At 27.5% G+C, this 25,478-nt stretch overlaps 3 protein-coding genes across 6 annotated transcripts; 1 reads left to right on the top strand and 2 right to left on the bottom strand.

Annotated features, from left to right (window-relative positions):
• Nucleotides 1-9,589: 9,589 nt before the first annotated feature.
• Nucleotides 9,590-13,903, top strand: LOC130935197 (GDSL esterase/lipase At1g28600-like). Its single transcript, XM_057864803.1, has 5 exons — nt 9,590-9,956; nt 11,221-11,451; nt 11,861-12,009; nt 13,049-13,322; nt 13,614-13,903. The coding sequence occupies exons 1-5, from the start codon at nt 9,677-9,679 to the stop codon at nt 13,847-13,849; spliced, it is 1,170 nt and encodes a 389-aa protein (XP_057720786.1). The 5' UTR covers nt 9,590-9,676; the 3' UTR covers nt 13,850-13,903.
• A 119-nt stretch (nt 13,904-14,022) lies between these two features.
• On the bottom strand, nt 14,023-17,335 carry LOC130935198 (uncharacterized). 4 transcript variants are annotated; one of them, XM_057864805.1, is made up of 3 exons: nt 17,087-17,335; nt 16,865-17,005; nt 14,023-14,350 (listed from the first exon to the last, which is right to left on the bottom strand). In XM_057864805.1, the coding sequence occupies exons 1-3, from the start codon at nt 17,129-17,131 to the stop codon at nt 14,168-14,170; spliced, it is 369 nt and encodes a 122-aa protein (XP_057720788.1). In that variant the 5' UTR covers nt 17,132-17,335; the 3' UTR covers nt 14,023-14,167. The 4 variants fall into 4 exon arrangements, with proteins under 4 accessions (XP_057720788.1, XP_057720789.1, XP_057720790.1 ...); XM_057864806.1 differs by having other exon boundaries at nt 14,023-14,347; XM_057864807.1 differs by having other exon boundaries at nt 16,865-17,002.
• Nucleotides 17,336-19,069: 1,734 nt separating this feature from the next.
• On the bottom strand, nt 19,070-19,594 carry LOC130934725 (uncharacterized). Its single transcript, XM_057864266.1, has one exon. The coding sequence runs from the start codon at nt 19,592-19,594 to the stop codon at nt 19,070-19,072; it is 525 nt and encodes a 174-aa protein (XP_057720249.1).
• Nucleotides 19,595-25,478: the final 5,884 nt, after the last annotated feature.

Raw genomic sequence — 25,478 nt, 5'->3', positions numbered from 1 at the left:
ATTTAAAATTTATTATAAAAAATAAATTAGACAAAAATTTAGATACCACTTTATAAGACTTCTAAAATAATGGTGTCATCTTTTTCTATTAAACAAGAAAAATATCAGAATTCAGAAAAGCGACAATTATGATATAGGTTGACAAGATCGCCAATCAATTTATGATATCTCAATAAGATGCATTATTGCTCTCCATCTATTAAATTAAAAATGGGTCTGTACATTTCCGTGAATAATTGTGTTCTAGTGATCCTATGCCATTTCGATTGTGACGGATATATACAGTATACCTACCAAAATTAGTTGATTATTGACTAAGGGTGCGTTTGGATTTTTCTTTTCTTTATTTTTTTTTTTGAGTTTTTTTTAAACAAATAAAAAAATAGCATTTTAAATAGACAATGTAAACTCTTTGTGAATAAAATTTAAAATAATTTTATACATCCATCTAATCATATAATATTATTATGTCAACAAAAATAATTATATTTTATATTAATTTTGTAAATAATTATTAAAAAATAAATATAATTAAATAATTGTATAAAATATTTTAAAATATTCTTTAAATAATCTTAACCAAATGTACAAAAATTCTGATTCAGGCGTCAACTAGTGCCTCTTAGTTTGGGGGTTTGGTGCACCTCTCACAAGTCACAACTGTGTTTGGTTTAACTGTTCACAACTACAAAGTGAACTTACAAAATAAAAAAGGACTAAAAATAGAAACGGCTAAATTATAATTTTTATATCTAAAGTTTTTTGAAGAAAATAAAACATATTTCTAATTTTTAATTTAATTCAATTTTTTATTTATGTTTAAAATACGTTTAAATTATATGATCATTAAAATGTTATAAATATTTTTAAATTTGTTCGAAAACTGTTCTTTTACTCATGTTTACATGTTTATTCTTTAGAAGCGCTTTTGATTTTTTATATAGAGAAGAGAATATAGCAATACAACAATGTGGAGAAGAAAGATGTTTTACATATACATGGTGTTAGTAGAAAACGGATCCTCCGTTTTAAGTTTGAAAAAAAAATAAAAAAAAAAGTTAAAAATTCTAATCGGAGGGTCCGTTTTGATTTAAAAAGAAAACAAAATTAATCGGACGGTCCGATTTGTAATTTCGAAAATAAAAAAAAAATTTAATGTTGAAATCGGACCGTCCGATTTTCATTTTAACAAATTAAAAAAATAAAAAATACAAATCGGACCCTACGATTTAGTGTTTATTTTCTTCTTCAAGTAAGTCGGACCCTTCAATTTGTAGTTTATTTTTTTTATTAAACAAATCGGACCGTTCAATTTGAATAAAAATCATATAAAAGAACACCTAATTTTCCAATAAAAATGTATTACACATATATTTAACCAATATAAAAAAATTAGCCTCTTTTAGAAATTGTTGTTCTCCATGACGAAGATGTTGATCCCTTGACGCTAAGAAGAGCACTCATGTCATGTTGCTTTTCTCTGAAGTTTGATCTTTAGTTACACATATAATTATTTGAATATCTTCAAGTGTACTGTTATACCACAAAAAAATATTTTATTCTATGCAAAATAATTTAAAAAATGACTTAAAGGATGTTAGAAGTAATATAAAAATTTGTAATGTCCTAATGACTTAGGACATTAAAGAAATACTCCACATAGTCACTAATAATTTAGAAATTAAAGAAAAAATATTTTTATCATGTATTTACCTAAATTACTAGAATATTACAAACTTTTATAGTACTCATAACATCTTTTAAGCCATTTTTTAAAATTATTTTGTATAGAATAAAATATATTTTTTAATTATTTTGTATGGAATAAAATATTTTCTTTCATTTTTAAATTATTATTGACTATGTAGAGTATTTTATTTAAAATTTGAGTACATGCATGTATTTACCTAAGTTATTATAACATTACAAATTTTTATAGTACTCCTAACATTTTTAAGCCATTTTTTTTAAATTGTTTTGCATAGGATAAAATATTTTTTGTAGTATAATTTAAAAAAATTTATTAAAAAATATTCATGAACTATTAAAAATGGACAGAAAAGTATTGTATGGAATTCAAATTGATAGCTCATTAATATTTTAAAGAAGTCTCGTAATTAAATATTTTGTTAACTTTTTTTTAACGTATGAAATAAAAATATATATTTTTTAATTTTTTAATTATTAATTTTTTTAATAAATTTTTTAATAAAATTTTTTAATAAATTATTAATTTTTTAACAGCATAATTCGAATTATACCATGAATTACTGTGTGTAATTCGAACCAAGCTGGTTCGAACCAAGCTGGTTCGAATTAGTGTGTGCGTGTGTTTGTGTGTAATTCGAACCAAGCTGGTTCGAATTATGTGTAATTCGAACCAAGCTGGTTCGAATTATGTGTGTGTATGTGTTTGTATATAATTCGAACCAAGCTGGTTCGAATTATGTAGAAATGGAGTTCGAACCAAGCTGGTTCGAATTATATAAAAATAGCTTCTGGCTTATTGCCGAAACGATTTTTGCTTTGGCGTATTTACGTTATTTTTTGACTCATTTGGCTTAATATGGTTTTTTACCCTAAAATTGGCTTCCAACAAATTCAAAAATTATAAAATAATAAAATATTGCGACGTGCGACGTGCGGCATGCATCACATATATAAGTTTAAACAAGTCAAAGAATAATTTAAAAAACAAAGAATTTTTTGTTTTTATTTTTTTATTTTTTTAAAAATTATTAATAAAAAATAATTTTACACGTGTATTTAATTACGTAATATTACTTAATAAAAAATATTTATTATTTATATTGACTAAATAAATAATAATCTAAAAAATATATATATAATTATAAGATGATGTAAAATATTTTAGGCTCAGAATAAATCAAAATTAAATTCTATCTTATTTCGAAAAGTAAATTCTTTTACCCAAAAAGACATATATAATTATAAGACTACGTAAAATATTTTAGGCTGAAAATAAAATAAAATTAAAATTAAACTCCATCTTGTTTGGAAAAGTAAATTCTTTTATCTTTTCTGGAACAGAATACAGCTGTCCACACTTAACAAGAAGAAGAGGGTCTCCCAAGCTCATCTTCTATGCTGACAAGAAAAGGCGAACACTAGGGCTGCACATGGATCGGATAATATCCGCATATCCGTGGTAATTATCCGCATCCGATCCGAATTTTGCGGATATTATCCGATCCGCACTATGGTCGGATCGGATTGCGGATTTGGCAGTGATATCCGCGGATCCGATCCGCAAATCCGCATATCCGCACATCACATATAAATAGCATAGCTTAAGATAGTAAACCCTAATGTGATATGAATTTTAGTATGTTATTTTATGAATTTTATGATATTTTGTTTTTAATTTTTTATGTTGTACTTCAACTTAGAATAATTAAACTTAAATCTTGTGTTATTATTTTGTTTTTGTTATTCAAAAGAACTATTATTGATAATATTCTAGAAGTAAATAGGCTTAAACAGATAAAAAATAAATTTTTTGGATATTTCTTTGTAAAAAGGCCAAACAAAATCTTAAAATAAATTTTTTTAATTATGCGGATATACCCGATATCCGATCCGATCCGATCCGCAATTATGCGGATCGGATCGGATCGAATCCGACCTAAAAAATTGCGGATATCGTATCCGATCCGATCCGATGAATGCAGTGCGGATCGGATAGAATTTTAGGCCATATCCGATCCGATCCGATCCGTGTGCAGCCCTAGCGAACACAAAAGATAAGAATGAAAGGGTTAGCTGGGAAGTTTCTTTTGGAAAATTTCTTTTCTTAAATCAAATCAAACCACCTACTCAAATAATTAAAAAACCATAGGTAAACGTGCAATGACAATGATAATAAAGAAATCGAAAGAAATTATAGATAGACGAATGAATAAAAAAAATACATATTAAAAGATTTAAAATAAAAAAATAATCAAAATTTGTAAAGATTAAAATATATCTAAAAATTAATTATAATAGATAAAAATATACTCTAAATCTTAGAAACCCTTAACAATATCATACTTTTGTTTATAAAAAATAATTTTTTAAAAATATTTTAATATTTTTGCTTTTTTTTATATATAATTGTGTCCATCTTAAACTTTTTTATGGGTAAGTTTGTCTATTTACACTATAGAGTATAGACAAATGTGTGGTGGACCAAGCAACTAATATATGTGCGTAAGATGGAGAAAAAACGAAAGCATGTCATCAGAGTTCAAATTTGATTTCCAATTTTAAGAGAAGAGTTCTTAGATAAAATCATAAAATATAAAAGAGGGGATAATAAAGGAAACCTTAAAGAACATTATTGTTGTCTGCCTAAAAAAGAGTGGCACTTCTCTTTAGTCCGTTTATTAAAGTATATAATTGACAAATTATTATTAATTAAACTGATATAATTAGGGAATTAATTTCCTCACGAGAAACAAATATTTTCATCCAACAAGCTAGAGAAAGAAAAAAAGAAAAACAAAGTTAACTAACTATTATTGAAAAACATTCAACCAAAAAAAAAAATTTCCCCCTTGGTATTAGTCCTTAATATTATAGTTTACCGAGCTCACTCCTAAGTCCTAAGGAAATAATTTTTAATTCCATTAATGCCCTCCACCAACTACGTACCTTTTTACCAATTCTATACTAGTTTCTTGTTAGTTAAGTTTCCTTAATATTAGTTTTTCCTATGGTTTATCTCACTCCAAGGGAAGTTATTTTAATTCCATTAATTCCTCACTCCACCACCTACGCCTAGGCACTTGTTATGGGTGTATTTGACAAACACGTTGGAGAGGATAGAAGTTCGTTTGAGCTTCTTAAAATTTTTACTTTGATGTTTGGCAATTTTTATCTTTGTGAACGCAGAATTAATTCTGTCTCTGAACCCACGTTTAGGAAAAGCTCAAATTTGTAGCTTCTGCGTTTCACGTTTCACGTTTCATGTTTAGGAGAAGCTAAAATATTTCTTTTTTACCAATCCTACCCTTCATTTTCTTCTATAAGAATGATACTAGTAACTGTTATCTTCACAGTCATTCTCTGTAGTTCTTCCTACTTTTTCATAATTTTAGTTCCATTTTTTTCATTAAAATCGTTCAGATTTATTTCAATCACTAATAAATTGAAAATTTTTTATTTTTATTTGATTTTATTCATATGAATTTTATTTACGTTTTATGATTTTTTTGTTCATATGATATATGTTGTTGGTTTTATGGAATTTTTATTATTTCTTATCTGTATAATTTTTTTTCTATTCTTTGATGTACTCTATTTTTGTTTTGTATTAATTTTTTTATTTTTTATTCTGAATTTGTAAAATTTGTAATTGTAATTGTAATTATTATATACTACGTTTATTATCAAAATTTTGAATAATATAAATTATGATCCTATAAAAAAAGGACAAAATAAATAAAAAATTAATTATAAGTAACAATAGAGTCATAAATAATAAAAATTTATAGTCTAAAATAATACTAAATTAAAGAGTACCGACGATACTAAAAAAAATTATAGAATATTTTCTTTTTGTGTGACATTATAAAATTTATAGTACTCTCTTTTATATTTTTATTTTTTATTGTATTTATTTTATTTATATGATAAATATTTTTTATATTATTTTTTATAGTATTCTGATTTTGCAGGTATATAAAATTGATGTCTATTTTAGTAATTTTTCATCTAAAAGTGATTTTGAGTAATATAATCCAAACAACATTTATTTTACTATAATCAATTTTGATATAAAGATTACCAAACATAAATCACGTTAACCCAAACTAACTTATCATCAAAATCAATTTTACAAAATCAATTTTATGCAAACTCTGGTTTGCAAACTGTAATCCAAACACACACTATGTCGTTATCGTTTCCCATTTCAACCATTGTTTAATGAGTCGAGAATAACATTACAATTCTTATGTAATAAATTAAATCTCACTTGCTGGTCGTTATATTATGCTAAATTTTTTTGTTAATGAAAATAACACGAGTGATATATCTTAATATTATAAAAAAAAATTTGTCTTTTAAAATTAAAAGAGGAGCAAAAATTAGAAAATTCAATTCTTGTATCTTAAATTTTTTAATTTTTTTAAAATAAAAATTGAAAGATGCAATTTCAGAAATTAAAAAATTTATTTTTGAATTTTAAATTAAAAAAATGTCACATTTAAACTTAACATTCAGCCGTTCATAATCCCAAAAAAAAAAAACTATTGTGAATCTAAATATCAAATATAAAAAGTAATTATAGCTAAGGCCAATGACTGCTCCGAACAAATAGCGAAAATAAAAAAAAAATAAAAAAGCATAGTAATCATAAGTTGTAAATATTGTATAACGATAAAATAAATAAATAAACAATAAACTTATAAATATAAGTTATTTTTATTTTCCGAAATTTAGGGACACTTTACTACTTTAGTATATACTGCACAATTATTTCATCATAGATAATTTAATTAAAATGTTATATATTATACAAGTCATATTGTATCTCACAATTTTGGCTTAGTTAAACTTTTGGTCTTATAAAAAATTTATTTTCTAGTTTTGGACTTTTGGTCCTGTAATCTTTTTTATTTTTGTTCAATAAAACTTAGTTAAGCTAATTATTTTTTTATTCTCAACGATTAATTTCGTGTCTATAAAATTCTTATTTTATTCTTTTGTTTCCTGTAAAATTTTTCTTTTGATTGTGATCTAGTAAAATTTAAAATGTTTTCGATCGTTTTAATTTCTTGTATTAGTTTCTTTTATACATTAAGCGCTTACATCACAAGTTAAATGTTAACATGACTTGCCACATAATTTATCACATTAATATTTAAAACTAACTGGAATTAAAATTAAACTCTTTTAAATTTTATTAGATCAAAACCAAAAGAAATATTATACAAAATAAACAAAAAAAAAATTATTTGCATACTAAAATTAATTACAAAAGTTAGTCATCATGTATTTATGTATAAATATATATATATATATATATAATTTAACTTATTTTTAATATATATTTTATATTTTAATATATATTTTATATTAGTGACTAATTTTAGTATATATTTAAAATAATTAAAAAATATTTTATAAAAACAAAATCCATTTAAACCACAATCTATCTATCTATTATATGTTATTAAAATTGGACTTTTTTAATTAATAGCATTGCTGACATGTCATATTTTTTAAGGTATATTTTATTTATTTATTTAATTTATTTAAATGTGTTAATTAATTAATTATTTGATTAAAATAAATATTAAATTATTTAATATTTTATTATGCCACATTAACTATAACTAATTAAATATATTAATTATTTGATTTAACTAAAATAAATAAATTAATTTTATTTTAATTTATATTAATTTTTTCTCTATATTTTGATTAATAATTTTTATTTTTTAAGAATGTCATAATTAATCATTTATTTGATTTGATTGAGATAAATATCAAATTATTTAATATTTTATTTAATCACGTTAATTATAACTAATTAATTGTATTAATTATTTAATTTGACTGAAATAAATAAATTAATTTTGTTTTAATTTATATTAATTTTTTTCGTCTTATGTATTTTGATTAATTATATTTAAAAGTATTATAATTTATATATTGCATATTTCTAAGATATTTATTTAACTTACTTTATTTATTCAAACAATTATAATTAATTTATTGTCATATTAATATTTAATTAGTTATTTACCAAAAATTTCTCTTCATTTTTTTAATCTTACATTCCATATATTTATTCATTGTTCATATATCTATTTTTATTTTAATATTAAATCTAATATTTTTATTAATATTTTCTTACAATTTATTATCTTATATGTTGACCATCAATTATATGATCATGAATATTTTTTAATTTATTTAAAAAACAAAATTTTATTTATTTCTCTTTTATTTTATTTACTTCTTTATTTTATAACTTATTCCCTATAAAATATCATATATGCTAAAAAAAATTTATTTTTTATTGGATGTTCTTTCATTTGGTAATATTTTTTCCTTCCTATGATGCATTATTAATTTATTTTTACTCTTTAATATTTTTATAAACATAAAATATTATTATTCATTATTGTACTCTAATTTTTCAATCTTTTTTATTTTATTTTTATTTATTTGAGTTTTTTATATTTTTATTACAAATTTGATTATTTTAATTTCATACAAATTATAATTTATCATAATTATTCACATATTGAGTCTTTTCAATATTTAAATTATATTCATTACGAGCTTAATTTTATTTTAAATTTGAGAGATTGAGTGATGAAATAACATTGATAAAAAGTGTTATGTATTTTCTTTTTTTGTCTTTTTAGCTTATCTTCCTTTTATAAGGATCACGCATAATTATATACAATAGTGCTTATGTATAAAGGATAAGTATAAATTATATTTTATCTATTTATTTTAGTAAATTTGTTATCTATCTTAAAATAGAAAAAAATATTATAAATTACTTTTTGAACTAATAAGTCTACTAACATTGTGATATGATATTGTGCATTTATTTTATTTTTAATATTTTTGGTAGATATTTAAACTAACAAAAAAATATAAAATTATTTTTAAGTATAAATACAACTACTTTAACTCAAGAATAGATAAAATATATTGGTATATTTTAAAAAATAACAATGTTAGTCATATTACTTTAATTTTAAGAATGAATATGATAAATAGAATATAAAATAATTTTTAAATAGATTGTAACGAAAAATAGTTCTTCTTAATATTTTTTTGCTATAATAATAAAAAAATAATTCAAAGACAATTTTATCTCATATTAGATTTATTTGCTTAAATTGATTTTAACATAATAATAAAAAATTTAAAATTTTAATCATAAATCATAAAAAAATATTTACAAATTTATCCATTGACGTTATTCCAAAAAATCTTTAAAAAGATAAAATTTTAATATAAATATTTTAATTTAATCACAAATTATATATTATTATTAGTGAATAATTATTATATTTTGAAAATAGCTAAAATTATTATTCATTAATTTTATTTTTTTAATATTAAAAATAATTAAGTTTTAAATTTAATTAACTTTATAAATTTTTTATAATAAAATTTACTATATATTTTTTATTTAAAAAATTAAAAAATACTTTATATATTTTTTATATTGTTCCGTGCGAAGAGTACAGATTGATATACCAGTTTTTAATTTAAGTGTCGGGTTCTCATAAATTTATGGTGTCTGTAACTGTATTTTGTATATCGTATCTTTGCCTGTCTTGCTGGTTGCTACAGGTATCCATTTCAGCAGATAAAGCAAAGCGGCCATTAATTAATTAATTAATATGGTAATGCAGATAATCTTTTTTGTTTGTTTTATGCAACGTGGAGTGTGGACCTATGTTGTTTTTTTATTAAAAGTAGTTATTAATATTTTTGTTAATAATATACGGGTATTTTAATTTATTTTTATACTAATAAATAATTTTTATTGACTAATTTTAATGTACACGCAATATACTTATTTTCCTATATATAACGCCCATTCTTCGTCTTTAATCTCGAAGCAATTCGTTAATAACTTTGGATGAAGAGTGAGTGATTTAGTTGAGTAGTTGACAGTTGACACCGTCTGATATTCATGGCTTGGTTTCTGACAGTATGGATCTTTCTTCTTCTTCTTCTTCTTGAGGAGGCTGCAGGTGGGTCCATTTCAAGCAGCAGTTCAAGCCGGCGGTGTTACAAAAGAGTGTACAGCTTCGGAGATTCCCTTGCGGACACCGGAAACACCTTATACGGATCTTCCACTCTCCCTCAGGCGTCAGAGATAATTCCGTCATTAAATCTTCCATACGGAGAAACCTATTTTCATCAGCCAACTGGAAGATGGTCGGATGGCCGTCTCATCATTGATTTCATTGGTAATTCCGGCATCTCCGTATCTCGTTCGTTTTTTTTTGGAATGGATACTTTTAATTTTTTTAATTATCTTTTAATTGTTTAATAAAATATCATTTTTTATTATTTAATATTTTTTAATATTTTTTTAGCTTTATTTAAAAAATATAAAATAAAAATATTATATTTTATCAAATAATTAAAAAATAAAAAATCTATTTTTATTTTCTCCTTTTGGTATTTTTTAAATCATAATTTATTATCTAAATACTATTTACATATTAAAAATATTACTATCCAATTTTTATATATTTTATATTTTAATATATGCCATATCATGCATGATCTTTTATTATTAGAAGCAACTTTTTTCAGTTTTTAGCATACTAAAAGCTTTTTCATGCCAAGGACCAGGGATGCACTTTAAGGCTTTGCACCAAGAATTATTTTTGAATAATTTTTTTAATTAAATTAATCTCTAAAAGATTAATCGCGTTTGTCATTCTATTAATATGGTAACAATTTTCGTTAACAGTTGGCTACATAAAACGTTAAATAATAGACCACCCCCTAAAACGACATCGTTCTAATTCATAAGAGAAGAATTGTCACAAAACCACCAATGACCATTACCGAACGTCATAGTTTCAGAAGGGGCAGAGGATTGATCATTTTCCAACTTCAAATAGAAATGCTTGAAATGTTTTCAAATTTTCAGCTTTCGTTTTCTTTGATTTTGGCTCAGAATATCTTGGTATCTGGAAATGAGTGGAGGAGATTTGAAGTGGAAACGACAATCACAAAAAACGTCATCATTTTGTGTCTATGCAACCCTTATGAACCCAAATGGCATCGTTTTAGGGTGGTGGTATGTCATTACGTAAAAATTCAAGTAAAGTCGACTTCACGTGAAGTTGATATCTAATAACTGTTAGATGAAAATTTAGTCAAATTAGTCAAATCATCTAATAGTTCTCAAATATCAACTTCATTTAAAATCGACTACACCTAAATTTTCATCGTGTCATTAACATTTTACATGGCTATCATTAATGAAAATTGTCAACTCATTCACCGAAGAACAAACGCCATTATTTTTAAATCTTCTAATAGCTAATTTGATTAAAAAATTATTTAGAGACGAATTTGACGAATGATTCATTTTTTTAAAATAATAACTCTTAACAATTTTTCGTAGGGTAATAACTCTTAACATTTTTGTACTCTAGGAATTGTGTGTTGATTCCTCTTACCAATATATGTTCCTCTTTCATTCATTGTTGGTAGCTGAGCAAATGGGGATTCCGCTGGTGAAACCATACCTGGGAATCAAGAGCGGTAAAATAAAAGATTGGAATCCAATAATGGAGGGAGTGAATTTTGCTGTTGGGGGTGCCACTGCCTTGGATTCTAGCTTCTTTATAGACAAGGGTATATTTGCTTCAAACAACTATTCCCTAAGTGTACAGTTAGATTGGTTCATGAACTTGCTCCCTTCTCTCTCTAACTCTTCTTCAGGTAAACTACTTTCTTTCCTTCAACTTAGTTGAATTATTTAACTCTATATTTATTTATAATATATATTTTAAAATTTTTTATATTTTATTAGTATTATGAACAGGTAACAGGTTGATGAAAATCAATAATCATACATATAAAGGAAACAAAAAAGTAAAAAAAAAATCTATTACTAGTATTAGCTTAGTATTTTATCAATGGTATTAGTATTTCAATTATTTTTTTTTCCTTTTTGAGACCTACAAATAACAATTGTTGTTATCCACTTTGCGTGTTGCTTTCTATTATTGTGCATAAATTTTAAATTGAGAATTAAGCATGAGACAAAATAAGAAGCTTTATTGCTAGAGTGAATTGAACCAATAATAACAGTTTATGATGAGTCATAAAACTTTGATTTGACTTACAGGGTTGAAAGAAATTCTTGGGAGCTCTTTGTTTCTTGTGGGAGAGATTGGTGGAAACGATTTCAACCATCCTCTCAGAGAACATAAGAGTATAAAAGAAATCAGAAAATATGTGCCCCTTGTGATTAATGAAATCTCTTCAGCTATCAATGTAAGACTTTTTTTTTTAATACAAATACATTTGAATGGCTCATTTGATTTTCAGTTACTAGCGGGTCAGGCGTCAGGGGGGACCCTTTGAAATACGAGAGATATGTTGTAAAGTTATAAGTCAGAAATATAACATAGAATTAAATAAGAATTTGAATAACAAAATATAAAAAAAAAACTCAATAAATAGTTACTATATGTATATATTTATATATATTTTTATAATAAAATAATCAACTACTAAAATAATTAATATTTTATAGTAGAATATTAACATTTTCCATAAAGTAATTGCCAATTTTATTTTTTATATTTTTATTTGTATTTTTAAATGTGAATCTAATTTAATTATATTATATATGAAATTTGATTAAAAAATCAAATATAAAATAATTTTGTATTTTTATATTGTGCTTGACTTTTTGTGTCTATACACCATCATTGTTTTAATATATTTAAGTTGCTTTCAATGATACAGGTCAATCCTTAAAAAATGATTAAATAAAAAGCATTATAATATATATATATATATGCTTTTACAATATTTTAGAAAATATCAAATTAACAAAACAAAACAAAAATGTTTTAAGAATTGAATTTATTTGATCTAATTCAAACAATATAAAATTACATCATTACCATTATTTATAAGAAAAAAAAGTTTGGAATCTAAACTCTTTAAATTAAAATTTTGTCAATGTTGTGTTTCTCTCTTATTCTTCTCTTTCCTGATTGCTAAAGAATATAAAAAAAAAGTTGGTTTCTTAAATAGACTCTTTATCAGAAAATGAATGAAAGAATGTCTTACATATTTAACTATTTTTTTCATGAATTTGAAATAAATAAAGAAGAGAGGATTGTACGATTTATTATATATTTTTACAATTTCATACTGTACTAGAATACTAGAAATAATATGATAAATAGTACTACATACAATAATTTAACAAGAATAAAAAAGTAAATACCAAGTTAAGAAAATCTTTCAAAATCATTATCCATGCGAACAATGTTTAAGCCTTCAAATAATTCATTTTCAGAAATTGATCGAGGTGGGAGCACAAACTCTCGTGGTACCAGGAAACCTTCCTATTGGGTGCAACTTCAAGTATTTGATAATGTTCCAAACTTCAAATAAGAGTGAATATGATGAAGCTGGTTGTCTAAAGTCGTTAAACAAGTTTGTTCAGTACTATAACGACATGCTTTATGCTGAACTTAATCGACTTCGACTGCTTCATCCCACTACAACTATCATCTATGCAGATTATTACAACTCTGCCCTCATATTATATCGTTCTCCAACACAATTTGGTATGAACTACTCTCTATTTTTGATAATGTTATTTTATTTTTTTATTTATATATAAAAATAAAATTCAGAAAAATTATGTGTAGAATGATAACTAAAAAAATAAGAATGATATTATGATACTGACTAGTTATCACTTATTTAAATGATATTAATTAAAGTGTATTTGATTTATGTTTTTATTTTTTGTTTTCAGTTACAGTTTTTTTTTAGAATTTTGTAAGAAAAAAAATAAAAACAATAATTTTTTATTTTTAGGGTATCTAATTTATTTCTTGATGATGAAATTTCAGGTATTACAGAACCAATTTCAAGTGCATGTTGTCCGCTGACAGATGTAAACAATCCTACTGATTTGCATTGTGGCAGCCCAGGAGTCATAGCTTGTGTTGATCCATCTCAATACATTCCTTGGGATGGATGGCATCTTACTGAGGCAGCATACAAATTGATTGCCCAAGGTTTATTCAATGGACCATTTACTAATCCTAAACTTGATCTTTCATGTGTACATAATTCAGAAATATAATATGATCTATGTTATCATCCAAACAAATTAATCAAATAGATTTCGTTGTATTTATTTTACTGTTTCAGTCAGTCTAAAATCATCAAGATGTATAGTTTGTTAAAAGCCTTCCACATATGTATTAAGATAAACGTGTATGTATTAGGGATATGCTCACATTAAGAAAAGGTTCGTTACAAGAAATAATAAAATTTAGTTTAATAATGATGATTATCATACTTAAACAGAGACAAATTTGTTTGTTAATATTGATTATAACACACAGCCAAGGAATTACATATTGAAACTAATAAAATAGAACTTGAAAATATGCACTAATCAAGATTGTTCTAACAAATTTTCCAAATAAAGATTTACTAAGTATCTTCCAGTGGACAAAACATCAAGCCTTTTCTCGCTTGGTTCGTATTTTCCCTTCCGAAGCTGATAGCGATGTGTTACTGCTGAAATTGTATAACCTTGTCCTTCAATTGTCACACTCTCCCCACACTGCAGGTTCTGCTTTTTGGGGTAACAAAGAAGTTGGAAAACATTATGTTATGCACCATTTTAAATTGCATGTGCCATTTCTCGAGGAAGTTTTCAACCATTCATAGTAGATTAACAATTTTAATAGGTCCTAATTGGGAGTAAACTAATATATCCAAATCTGATTGTCATATCTGTTTTCATGAAAAAAAAAAAACGAAAAAGAAAAACCTTGTGAATCATTTTAATTTTTAACCACAAAAGATGTAAATTAATTCGATAAATATCAAGGATTTGGTTAGTTCGACAAAAGTACCAAACTGTATAGTTTGTTGGATAGTTTTGGAAACTAACTCAATCATTGATGAGTAACAAATTAGTTTACATCTTTCATATATTGAATTGTCAACATTTAAATCTCGCACGATCAGAAATTAACCAACGAGAAAAAAGAAACAGATGATAAAATCCAGTCACTGAAATAAATTAACCAACGAAAAATAGGGAACTTATGAAAAGAAAATATTGATAAATGTTGCATCTCCAAGATCAAACTATGACTAATCTATACCCATCAGTCTTCAAGATCAAACTCTGACTCAAAAAAAAGCTTAAATAGTACAAAAATTCATTCATCAGTTTATTTAGAGTTTAGACATCTCCGATCTCCATTAATTGCAGACAAATGGCAAAACTGTCCTAAAATTAGAAAAGCAATCAAAGTTTATTTTTCTCAAGGCTCTAGGAACAATGGTGCCAGCTTCATGCATTAGGCCACCATTTTCAATGAGAAATTCTCAATTCATTCACTTCTCGCAGCATTTGTGAAGCACGTGCCATTTCTAGTTTAAGACTCATCAAAGACCATGAGCTTTAAAAGGTGCACACTTTGTCACTAACTCTTATTCAAGAAGGCATGCAATACATCCATTCAAGTGTATCCATGGCCATCGCAGTAGGATGTGCGAATTGGATGCTCCTCCATAAGCTACCCTAGGGATATCTTACAAATTCTTTATTGGACTCACTTATCACATATCTAGTTCATGAGCATTCATTCAGGATGCCAAGCATCCTAATGGCTGCCCAATAAATATCATCGACACTTGCTCTAGTATCTACCATGGCACATCACACCTTGTGCCCCTCAACCAAGGACGGACTCTTCATCCTAGCATCCTCCCTAAACCATGTGACCATGGTGTGCACTTTTCTAACATTGTCAAAGGGGCATTCATGATGCTTGAATTCACTCCATTACTCGTCATCACCGCATCCGGTGTTAATTTTGGCTCTTACTAATCACTATCATCCAAGCCTAACTTGATAAAAATCATGCTAGTAGTGTCTTTGATGAACTTGTTGCTAGACCTTTTATAAAAAGGTGGGAGTATAATTGACAGTTAAACTTCGAGTAGCAACTATCCCAACTCTTACCTTAACCGCTTAGAATGGGAATTATTAGAAGTGATTCCAATTTCCAACAGCACAACTCTCTGAGCAAAGTCTCGTAAGGTAGATTTTAATCATGACAGCACATAACTGTCTACACGGCTTCAGAAATAGTTTTGAAAAGCACATGATTTCTTCTGCAAGAACTATGAATACAGAAACGGAATTTAGCCACAATAGTTTCTACTTGGCAGTGATCACCAGGTTTTCAATTTTCTTTCTATCGGACCAACTTTTCTTCTTTTTGAGAAAAAGAAGAATTTCATTACGAGAAGTAGGATAGGGGGATAAGGGTTCGCCTATACAAAAGCAAAGAAACCAAAAGATTTATCTATAAAACCAAACTTTCAAATTTCTCAACTTGACTTCAAGAGCTTTGCACCATATAGATACTGGGCTTCTAATCCTATCCACATAAAGTATGCTTGTCAAAAACCTTTATCATTGAAAGTTTGAGCATTAAGCTCCAAGAAAATAGTACAAATTCCGGTGAAAACTGCACAGTGCCAGAAAAAATTTGTCTCTTATCTACTACCAAACCCAACACGGGAGTGGATCCTCTCCAGTGAATAAAAAACTGGATGGTGTGCAGTGTTTAATCTAACCATTCACCACACTCTCTCTCTTATTTATTTCTGGTCCCACTATTAAAATCAAAGGTGAGAGATTACACTGTATTTTGTCAAGTGTTGAAAAAACTGGAGAGGATCCATTTCCACCCAACACAGCAACCTAGTAAAAAAAATCTGATGTAGGGTTGCCGGGCACACCAAACATTCATCAAAGATGCTACACAAATTGTGTCAACAATTATTCTTCTATAAGGGTGTTACTCTGTGGGTGAATCCTATGGTGCCTATTATATTGTGTCCAACTTATTAAAAAAGGCAAATAAATAATATTTAAAAATTTTAAAAATTTTAATTTTTACTTTAAACATTTTATTGTTTATTTTTAAAAGCAAGTTAGACAATTTAGACATCACAATACAAAGACACCAGATAATTCACCTATTCTTGCAAACAGTGATTTGCGGTAAAGATATTATATATAAATTAATAATAAACTGAGGCTTTGGATGGGGTGGGCACTTACAGGAGGAAGGCAACGAACGCCAAGACATTTGGGCGGCGGAGTAATCTCAACCACTTTGTACGGATGGATGCTACCCCGTTCTCTGTCTCTGTCTCTGTCTCTGTCTCTCTTCCTGCACGAAATCTCAAACGCCATCGTCTGCTGAAAAGAGGAGAACATGGTAAATTGGCAAGTCTCAAAAGTTATATCCATGGGGAAAAATTACAAATCAGATTATGTTACCTTTTGATACGAACCAAGGCTACTGTTGCATGACGCCATTGCCATTCTCTGGACTCCAAAAAAGGGCTATTTTTCTTTCTTACTTTTCTATTCGGTTTTGTTCTTCTTTTCAGGTTTATGTGAAGTCCTGAATTCGAGGTGCCGATGTTCGAGCTAGCAGAAGCAAAATGGATAGCCCAGGGCCAGAAAAATCTGATTTTTCTTTCTCTCTTTCTTTCTTCTTTTTATTTATTTATTTTTAATTATGGTGGGACGTTGAGAGTGTAAGACCGTGGTTTCAATTTTTCCGAACACGAATAAAATAAGAGAGTAATTACCAGTCCCAAAAAATTTAAAAGTAAATTTTTTAGTTTAAAAAAAATTAATACACATATTAATTCTTAAAATTTTATTTTAGTAGATAAATTAATTTTTAATTTATTTTTTAACAGAATAATTATCTAAATCAGTCTCTAAAAATTTAAAAAACACATATTTTAGTCCCAAAAAAATTAATGTATATATCAATTCCCAACATTTTTTCTGTTAGACATAATAATCATCCGTCTAAAAATAATAATAATAATAATAATAATTATTATTATTATTATTAATTGCATAATAATATTGTACTATAAATTTTTGTATTTTTTAGACAAAAATAATGATAAATTTATTTATTAAATTTTTATGTGTGTATTTATATATATATATATATTCACTCATCAACAACAACAACAACAATAACAACAACAATAATAATAATAATAATAATAATAATTTGATACAAGAAACTTAAAATTAAAATCATTTGATATTTTTGTATTTAATATAATTAAAATATGTCCTATTTTAAAAAATATGTTTGTATTAAAAGAAACATGTATTTAATATAAATTCAAATTAAAATATTTTCTTTTAATACATACTTTTTAATACAAATATTTTTTTAAATAGGACATCTTTTTATTATATTAAATATAAAAATATCAAATAATTTTAACTTGAAATTTTTGTAAAATAATTTCTAATAATTTTATTTATTATTATTATTATTATTATTATTATTATTATTATTATTGAGTGAATATATATATATATATATATATATATATATATATATATATATATATATATAAGAATCTAATAAATAAATTTATTATTATTTTTGTCTAAAAAATATAAAAAATTATAGTACAATATTATTGTGTAATTAATAATAGTAATTATTTTATTTTATTTTATTTTTAGACGAAGGACTGTCATGTCTAATAGAAAGAAACGTTGGGGATTGATTTGTACATTAATTTTTTTGGGAGACTAAAATTTCTGTTTTTAAAATTCTTGGGGACTGATCTGGCTAATTACTCTGTCGAAAAATGAACTGAGGACTGATGTGTCAAGGTTGATCTGTGTATTAATTTTTCTTGGAGACTAAAATGTCCACTTTTAAAATTTTTAGGGACTGATTTGGATAATTACTCAAAATAAAATAATAATAATAATAATAATAATAATAATAATAATAATAATAATAATAGGGATTTTTCAAATAAATAATTCAATTATTTTATTTATCAAAATATGTAATTTGACTTATCTCGTTTACACTGAAATAATTATAAATGTATCTAGTTTATACTGTAAATAAGATAAGTCAAATTTTACTTTATACGTATTTCGTTTATAAATGAGATATTTGTAGTTTGAAAAAAAAAACATATATATCTCGTTTTCAGTATAAACGAGATATATGTATCATTATAAAAAAATTACGATTAAAATAATATCAATAATTTAAATTTTTAGCATGCAATTAGTACTCAAAAGAATTGGTAGAAGAAATTAAAATAGATATGTTTAATCAATTAGTACTAAAAAATAGTACATAAAAAATTTTAGATTAAATTATAAATCGAATTGGATTGATTTAAATTTGAAAAATAAAAATCTCCTACTTGTTGGGGAATGCCTCTCTGAGTATGTTCGGTTTGCCTGCATAACTCATATCGCTTTTTCTTGGCACTTTCCTTTATCCATCTCAATACGAAACCTTGTGAAAATTGATCGCCCAGTTGCTCCCCTGCGTATGGATGGATTAGGATGCAACAGTGTCCCGTACCACTCCAGCCACAGCTTCTTGTCTAGTATCGGTGGGAGTTTCGCCTCATACACCTTGAACATAACCTCTTGCTTTATCGGATGAATATATGTCCCCCACTCGACACTTGTAGCAGTACAGGCGGCAAGTGCATGGTGACATGAGAAATTGAGTGATTGGAAGAGATCACAATCACATGTGCCTGCACTCAACCAAATACGGAATGAACCTTGAGACCAACCCTCGAAAGGATTTAACTCTTTCACCACAAATACTGAAGCCCTCCTGTCATAGTGCGTAACACGCATCTTCGAGATCCCCTCCCTGATCTTCTTAACGGCGGCTACCCGCCACTGAGAAAATTGATCTTCCGCGGCCAACTGTGTTTGTGCCTCTTTGCCCTTTTTGACGAACAACTGTTGCAACATTTTGTAAGTACATTACACGATTGCTAAAATCAGTAAATAATGCATACCCTTAAATACTGCATTTATGCACTCAGAGAGGTTCGTTGTCATGTGCCCAATTGGCGACCGCCGTCACAGTGTTGTAACCATATTTTCTTTTTGAATCTACCAGCTCAGTCTGTCATCTCAAGCAACAAACCTCTCAATGCATTCATGTACTACTCGTACCCCATCTTACTTGGACTATAAGCAACATTTATGAGATATCGCTTGTCATCGGTAGATTCGAAACAAGACATGAAATTCGCGGACATGTGCCTGACACAATAAGCATGGAACGCTCTAGGAGGATTCCAACCACTATCGTTGGCTCTCAGTGCAGCCTTGATTGCCTGGGATCTATCAGATATAATCAACAGGCCTTCTTGTGGTGTCACATGTTGTCTCAAGTTTGTAAGGAAGAACGACTAGGACCTGTAGCCTCAGACTCAACAATTGCAAACGCCACAGGAAGGATATTACTGTTATTGTCTTGTGCCAATCTGATAAGCAACACACCACCATATTTGCTATACAGATGTGTGCCATCAACGGAGACAAAGAGCTTGCAATGCTTGAAAACCTCCACACAGGTAGAAAAAGTCCATAATACCTTATCAAATTGGCTGCAGTTGCGAACCACCAAGTGTCCATTATAGTACGGTACGACCCTAAAATCACATATTGTTTCGAGGCAACAACTTTGTAATGCTTGAAGCAGCCTTGGCACCTTATTGTATGACTCCTCCCAATCACTGTATATCTACACAATTGCCTTTTATTTCATCATCCAGACCTTTCTGTATGAGAGTTTGAAGTGATAGCTTTGCCTAACTGCACATTGTAAAATAGGGATACTAACGGATGGACTGGACTATATCAGAAGCAAGATGACACTGCAGATAAGGTTGCTATCCAACTATTGATGGTTCCTATTGATGGTTCTAAGACATGGTGGGGCTAAATAGGTATGTGCACCTTCAAATTTATGCAACCTCCCTAACGAAATAAAATATAAATGGTAGGCATTTATAACCAAAATAATCATGATAAATAAGAATATAACACACAATTAAACTCTACTCGCCAATATCCGAGATTCTGTCGGAGGACAACATGGATACTCCAAGGAGATCCTGCTGCAAATTGACGGCAATGCACATGGTACTTTAATCAATCCGACTCCACAACTCGGTACTCACCACTTCTGCGAATGTTGTAATTCTTCATACCTTGCATTACTATCTCTCTGTTTTTGAATCTATGGCCAACTTTGAACTCTACACTACCGAATATGTTGTAATTGTCTCCACTCATATTGGAAAATAGAGTTTTTCGTGCATCATGTCCAGATCCAATATATGATAGTGACTGGGTACAATTGATAAGGCCAAAATTGGGTGCACGGTGCAGGAAGAAGATACTGAACTGATGCGTCGACTGGAGTCTCTAGTACAAACTCCTCCTCCTCCTCATCATCTTCAGAAGAACCACTATCGTTGCTATCGGCTACATACTCCTCATCGGACTCTTCACTGTCCACACCCATGTCTTTCACTGGACTAGCATAGTGTATCGATGGTGGTGCAAGAGGTGGGTCATCCTGCACAAAATTTGAGTGGCCAGATCTACCGCCACCAGCATCACCAACCTCCGCGAAAAGCTCCATCACTTGTTCCGTCATGATTCTCCCATGGAGGTCAAACATGAGGCGCACATGCTCATCGCCATAGAGTCAAAACAGACGAAATCGAAAAACTTTATTTCCCATCAGTACTAACAACCTATATCCAACTCTTCCAATCTCTTTACTCCCTCTGGCCTCTAGTACCAATGCTTCTCAATATTAGACTCTTTAGCTCGGACAAAGAACTTACTCTCCGAATACAATAAAATGAGATTATCACACTCAAATTTTACTCCAGTGTCACTATTTCTCATATAACAATTAGGATACACACTTACAATGACATATCTACTAGACATTTTCTCTTAATTTTTGGAAGAAAAACGGAGGAGAAGAAGAAGTGAAATGTTTGTGAAGAATACAAATAGTTGCAGATCCTTTTATAGCTGCTAAAATTTTGTCGTACTGTATCTCGTTTATAATGTAAATGTCATAACTTATCGTTTATTTCGTTTATAGTATAAACGAAATAACAATGTGCATATCTCGTTTACATTATAAACGAGATAACCACATTAAATATATCATATCTTATTTCGTATACAGTGTAAACGAGATATACACATTGTTATTTTGTTTACACTGTAAATAGGATAAATAATAAAATGTAAATTCATAAAAATGCTACAAATTACTTATATTAGTAAATAAAATATTTATTTTATTTATTTAAAAAAATCTGCTATAAAATGGGTATTGTAAGTAATTTGTAATAAAAAAAAAGATAGGCAACCACCTTTTCATCCTATCAACTATGTAATAAATTTAAATTAGCTATTTTTTTAAATTTAATTTTAAATGAATAAAACTGGTTTAATTCTAATTGTGTAAAAAAAAACAAAAATCGCGCCATTCCTATTCCGTCTCACTCTCTCTTGATTGCAAAAAGGGTGTTGTGCTCCTTTCCTTGCCATGGTGTTGTGCCCTCTCCTTTCCGGTATGTTGTGCCGTCATTTTACACGTCTACTTCAGCATGTCGTTGTCTTCATCGCAATGTTAAACACGTTGATTCTGCAGCAGAATTAACGCTACTGATTGTCAAATCATCTTCAACCTTGTGTTCTCTATTTATCATCAAAATTGCAGCATTGTGCGCTTTTCCCTTACCATCTTTTTGCACAGATATTGTCATCGTTCATCATCCTCGTCACGGTGTTTTAATCCTCGTCAATTGTTCATCATGAATGACTTCCTCAAACAACGAAGGGAATTCAAATTTCATTAATTTAGGAGTTGTATCTGTGAATTATCCTTCTCTTAAAAGAGAATTCTGAGGATGTTACTCTTCTTCCTCTTCATTATATTCATGAATTCAAATACTTTTTTATTAGGTTTTTTATGTTCCTTTCACAAGAGTTTTGGATTTTTTTTTTTTTGGGTATGTTTTGGATATTTTTAAAATGATTTTAAATATTTTTCGTTTGAGAGTTCAGAATTTTTTTTGATAGTGTTCGGATGTTTTTTTGGCTATATTTTAAATATTTTTTTATGTTTTTGGATACGTCTATTATTAGGTTTTGAATATTTTTTCTTGATAATTTTAAATGTTTTTTTGCTACGTTTGTATGGTTTTTTGATATTTTTGGTAGGTTTTACCGTTTTAGATATTCTCTCCGGATAACGTAGGTGTTTTTCTTTTTTGCCTAATGTACAATTGGTTCATGGACTTGCTCCCTTCACTCTCTAACTCTTGTAAACTACTTTCTTTGGTAATCACTCATCAATGATTTAAATTGAATTAATATATTTATTTATAATATATATTTAAAAAAATTATATTTTATTATTTTAAATATGTTAATCGTTAAAAAATCAAATTAGTTCAATCAAGTTATCAATTTTTATTTTATTTTTAGTTGATTCATTGACCATTAATTTTAATTTTACTTTAAATTGGATCAAATTAGTAAGCTCAATTTGATTCTCGGAATTATGGTTAGTTGGCTACATATTAATATCATTAATAAAAAATACAAGAAACGAAATCATAATAAATTTGAAAAATAACATTTTTAAAATGCAACATTTTTTTGTTTTTCAACATATATCATCCTATTATTAGTATTGTGGACACGTAACAGGTTGAAAATCATACATATAAAAAGGAAACAAAAAATTAAAAGAAATCTATTACAAGTATTTTTTGTTGTTCGCGCTCACATTGATCCTGTGAATAGCAATGATCTTAAGGATCTTCTGCCGTATGGTTTTGCAATTCATCATTTTGGAATGATAAGGAAAGATCGTGAGCTTGTTGAGTGTCTCCTTGCTAACGAAGGAATAATTGTTACTGGCCATTGTTGGGCTTTGTTAGCTTGTTTATTGGGCCGGTTTTTTTTTTTTAAAATTACTGCACCATTAACAAATTAAGTTACACACATAATTGGATTATTAATTCAACAATTCAACAATAATATCATAAAAAAAATCAACAATAATCATATTTATTCATCATCAATAAATTGTAATTAATTCCTTAAATTCAACAATATCAATAAAAGATATTAAAATATTGAATATAATTATATAGTTTTAGTGATAGAAACTTAATAATTCATCCGATGAAAACAAATTTTTGCATTATTCTTTTGTTATTTCTTATAATAACTTAAGATATAACTATAGATAATAATTTTTTTAGTTATTAGGTATATAATTTAATATACTAAAAAATACTCTTTAAAAATATTATTACACATCGGTACGATTTTAGTTTTAATTTTTTGATTAAAAAATTATAGATGATTTTTGTTAATTTAAGAGATATTCAAATGATGAATTTATAATAGAATTGTACAATAATATGAAAAGCTTTTAAGCTTTTTAAATAATAAAATTTAAGTTAGTAATAATAATTATTATTGTAATACCTATGATTTGATTAAAAATATCATATCTTAAAATAAGTGGTAACTATAATTGGATTGTTGTTCAAGTTTATTTAATTCACATTATAAAAATTTAATTTTGATTTAAATTATTTTAAAAATTTGTATAAAAAAATAATAAAATATAAAATATGATGTATAGCTGTATTTACTCATGAATGACTATAAGTTACTTTATCAATCTTAGTTTACACACTAATTTTAAGTTCTTAACACCACTTCTACTCTCAATTTTTTTTCTTCGATCATTATAAACTCAACCATCTTAACAGAAAAGTGAATTCCAGATATAAACACCAATTATTATAGGTAGATTTTATGGTACCTTTTACTGTGGTGCCTAAATTGCCTAACTTATTTTTATAAGTAAAAAATAAAATGTATAAAATAAACATAAAATATTTAAAGTTTATTACATATTATTTTTTTATTTTTTTAATAAATTAGGCATCATGTTTTAGGCACCATAGCATTCACCATTATTATAAGCTAATAAAGTACTCTCAATCTTTTGCATTGGACGTGTACTTCCAAGTTTTGTTTTTTGTGAGTGTATCTGACATAAATAAAACGGGAGTTAAATCCCAAAGTGGTCCCTAAAATTCACGGTTTGCATCAATTTAGTCCTTGATTTACCAATTGCACCATTTATGTCCCCGATTTTGTAAAAATTGCACCAAAATCCTCCCTAGCCACATTTCTGTGCAAATTAATGAACGCCGGCCCAGAAACACAAATAATCAACTATCCTAAGTCTAACAAGATCAGTAAAAGCAGAATCAAAAGGCACTGAAATAAAAAAATAATTAGAAAAAAAAGAAACAGACACGGAGAATGGAATGGAACCTGCGTTGAGGAGTGAAAAAAGAAGATAGCGTAAGGAGCGGAGGTAGTGTCGTAGCGGCACAGAGTTTCGCCGCCGTTGGTGGTTTTCACCGGAACTGGAAGGTGCAGACAGAGGTGGCGCCACGAACAAGGGTGTTGCGTACAGGAGGAAAGAAATGAAGAAATAGGAAAGAAAAAAAAGGAAGAAGGGAGGAGGGAGGGTTAGCGACGGTGGTCGCCGGCGTTAGGGACGGACGGACAGACGGAAGGTTGGTGTGGAGGTCTGCGAGCTGGGCTGGGTTTCAAAGAAGAAGAGAAGAAAGAAAGAAGGTTGGGCGGGCGTGATGTTCATTAATTTGCACAGAAATGTCGCTAGGAACGATCTTGGTGCAATTTTTACAAAGTCGGGGACATAAATAGTGCAATTGGTAAGGGATCACTTTGGGGTTTAACTCATAAAAAGGAG

The sequence above is a fragment of the Arachis stenosperma genome, chromosome 6, assembly GCF_014773155.1.
Source record: "Arachis stenosperma cultivar V10309 chromosome 6, arast.V10309.gnm1.PFL2, whole genome shotgun sequence".
Classification (NCBI taxonomy): Eukaryota; Viridiplantae; Streptophyta; class Magnoliopsida; order Fabales; family Fabaceae; genus Arachis; species Arachis stenosperma.
The sequence above is the reverse complement of the archived record's forward strand: the minus strand, read 5'-3'. Positions and strand labels throughout refer to the sequence as shown.

Bases quoted from the DNA above. Each gene is read 5' to 3' on its own strand.
- LOC130935197 (XM_057864803.1), top strand. From the start codon at position 9,677: ATGGCTTGGTTTCTGACAGTATGGATCTTTCTTCTTCTTCTTCTTCTT. The intron at 9,957-11,220 runs GTAATTCCGGCA...CATTGTTGGTAG, and splicing joins TCTCATCATTGATTTCATTG to CTGAGCAAATGGGGATTCCG. The intron at 13,323-13,613 runs GTATGAACTACT...ATGAAATTTCAG, and splicing joins TCGTTCTCCAACACAATTTG to GTATTACAGAACCAATTTCA.
- LOC130934725 (XM_057864266.1), bottom strand. From the start codon at position 19,594: ATGTTGCAACAGTTGTTCGTCAAAAAGGGCAAAGAGGCACAAACACAG.
- LOC130935198 (XM_057864805.1), bottom strand. From the start codon at position 17,131: ATGGCAATGGCGTCATGCAACAGTAGCCTTGGTTCGTATCAAAAG. The intron at 17,006-17,086 runs GTAACATAATCT...TCCTCTTTTCAG, and splicing joins GCCTTGGTTCGTATCAAAAG to CAGACGATGGCGTTTGAGAT. The intron at 14,351-16,864 runs GTAAGTGCCCAC...TACCCCAAAAAG, and splicing joins GCGTTCGTTGCCTTCCTCCT to CAGAACCTGCAGTGTGGGGA.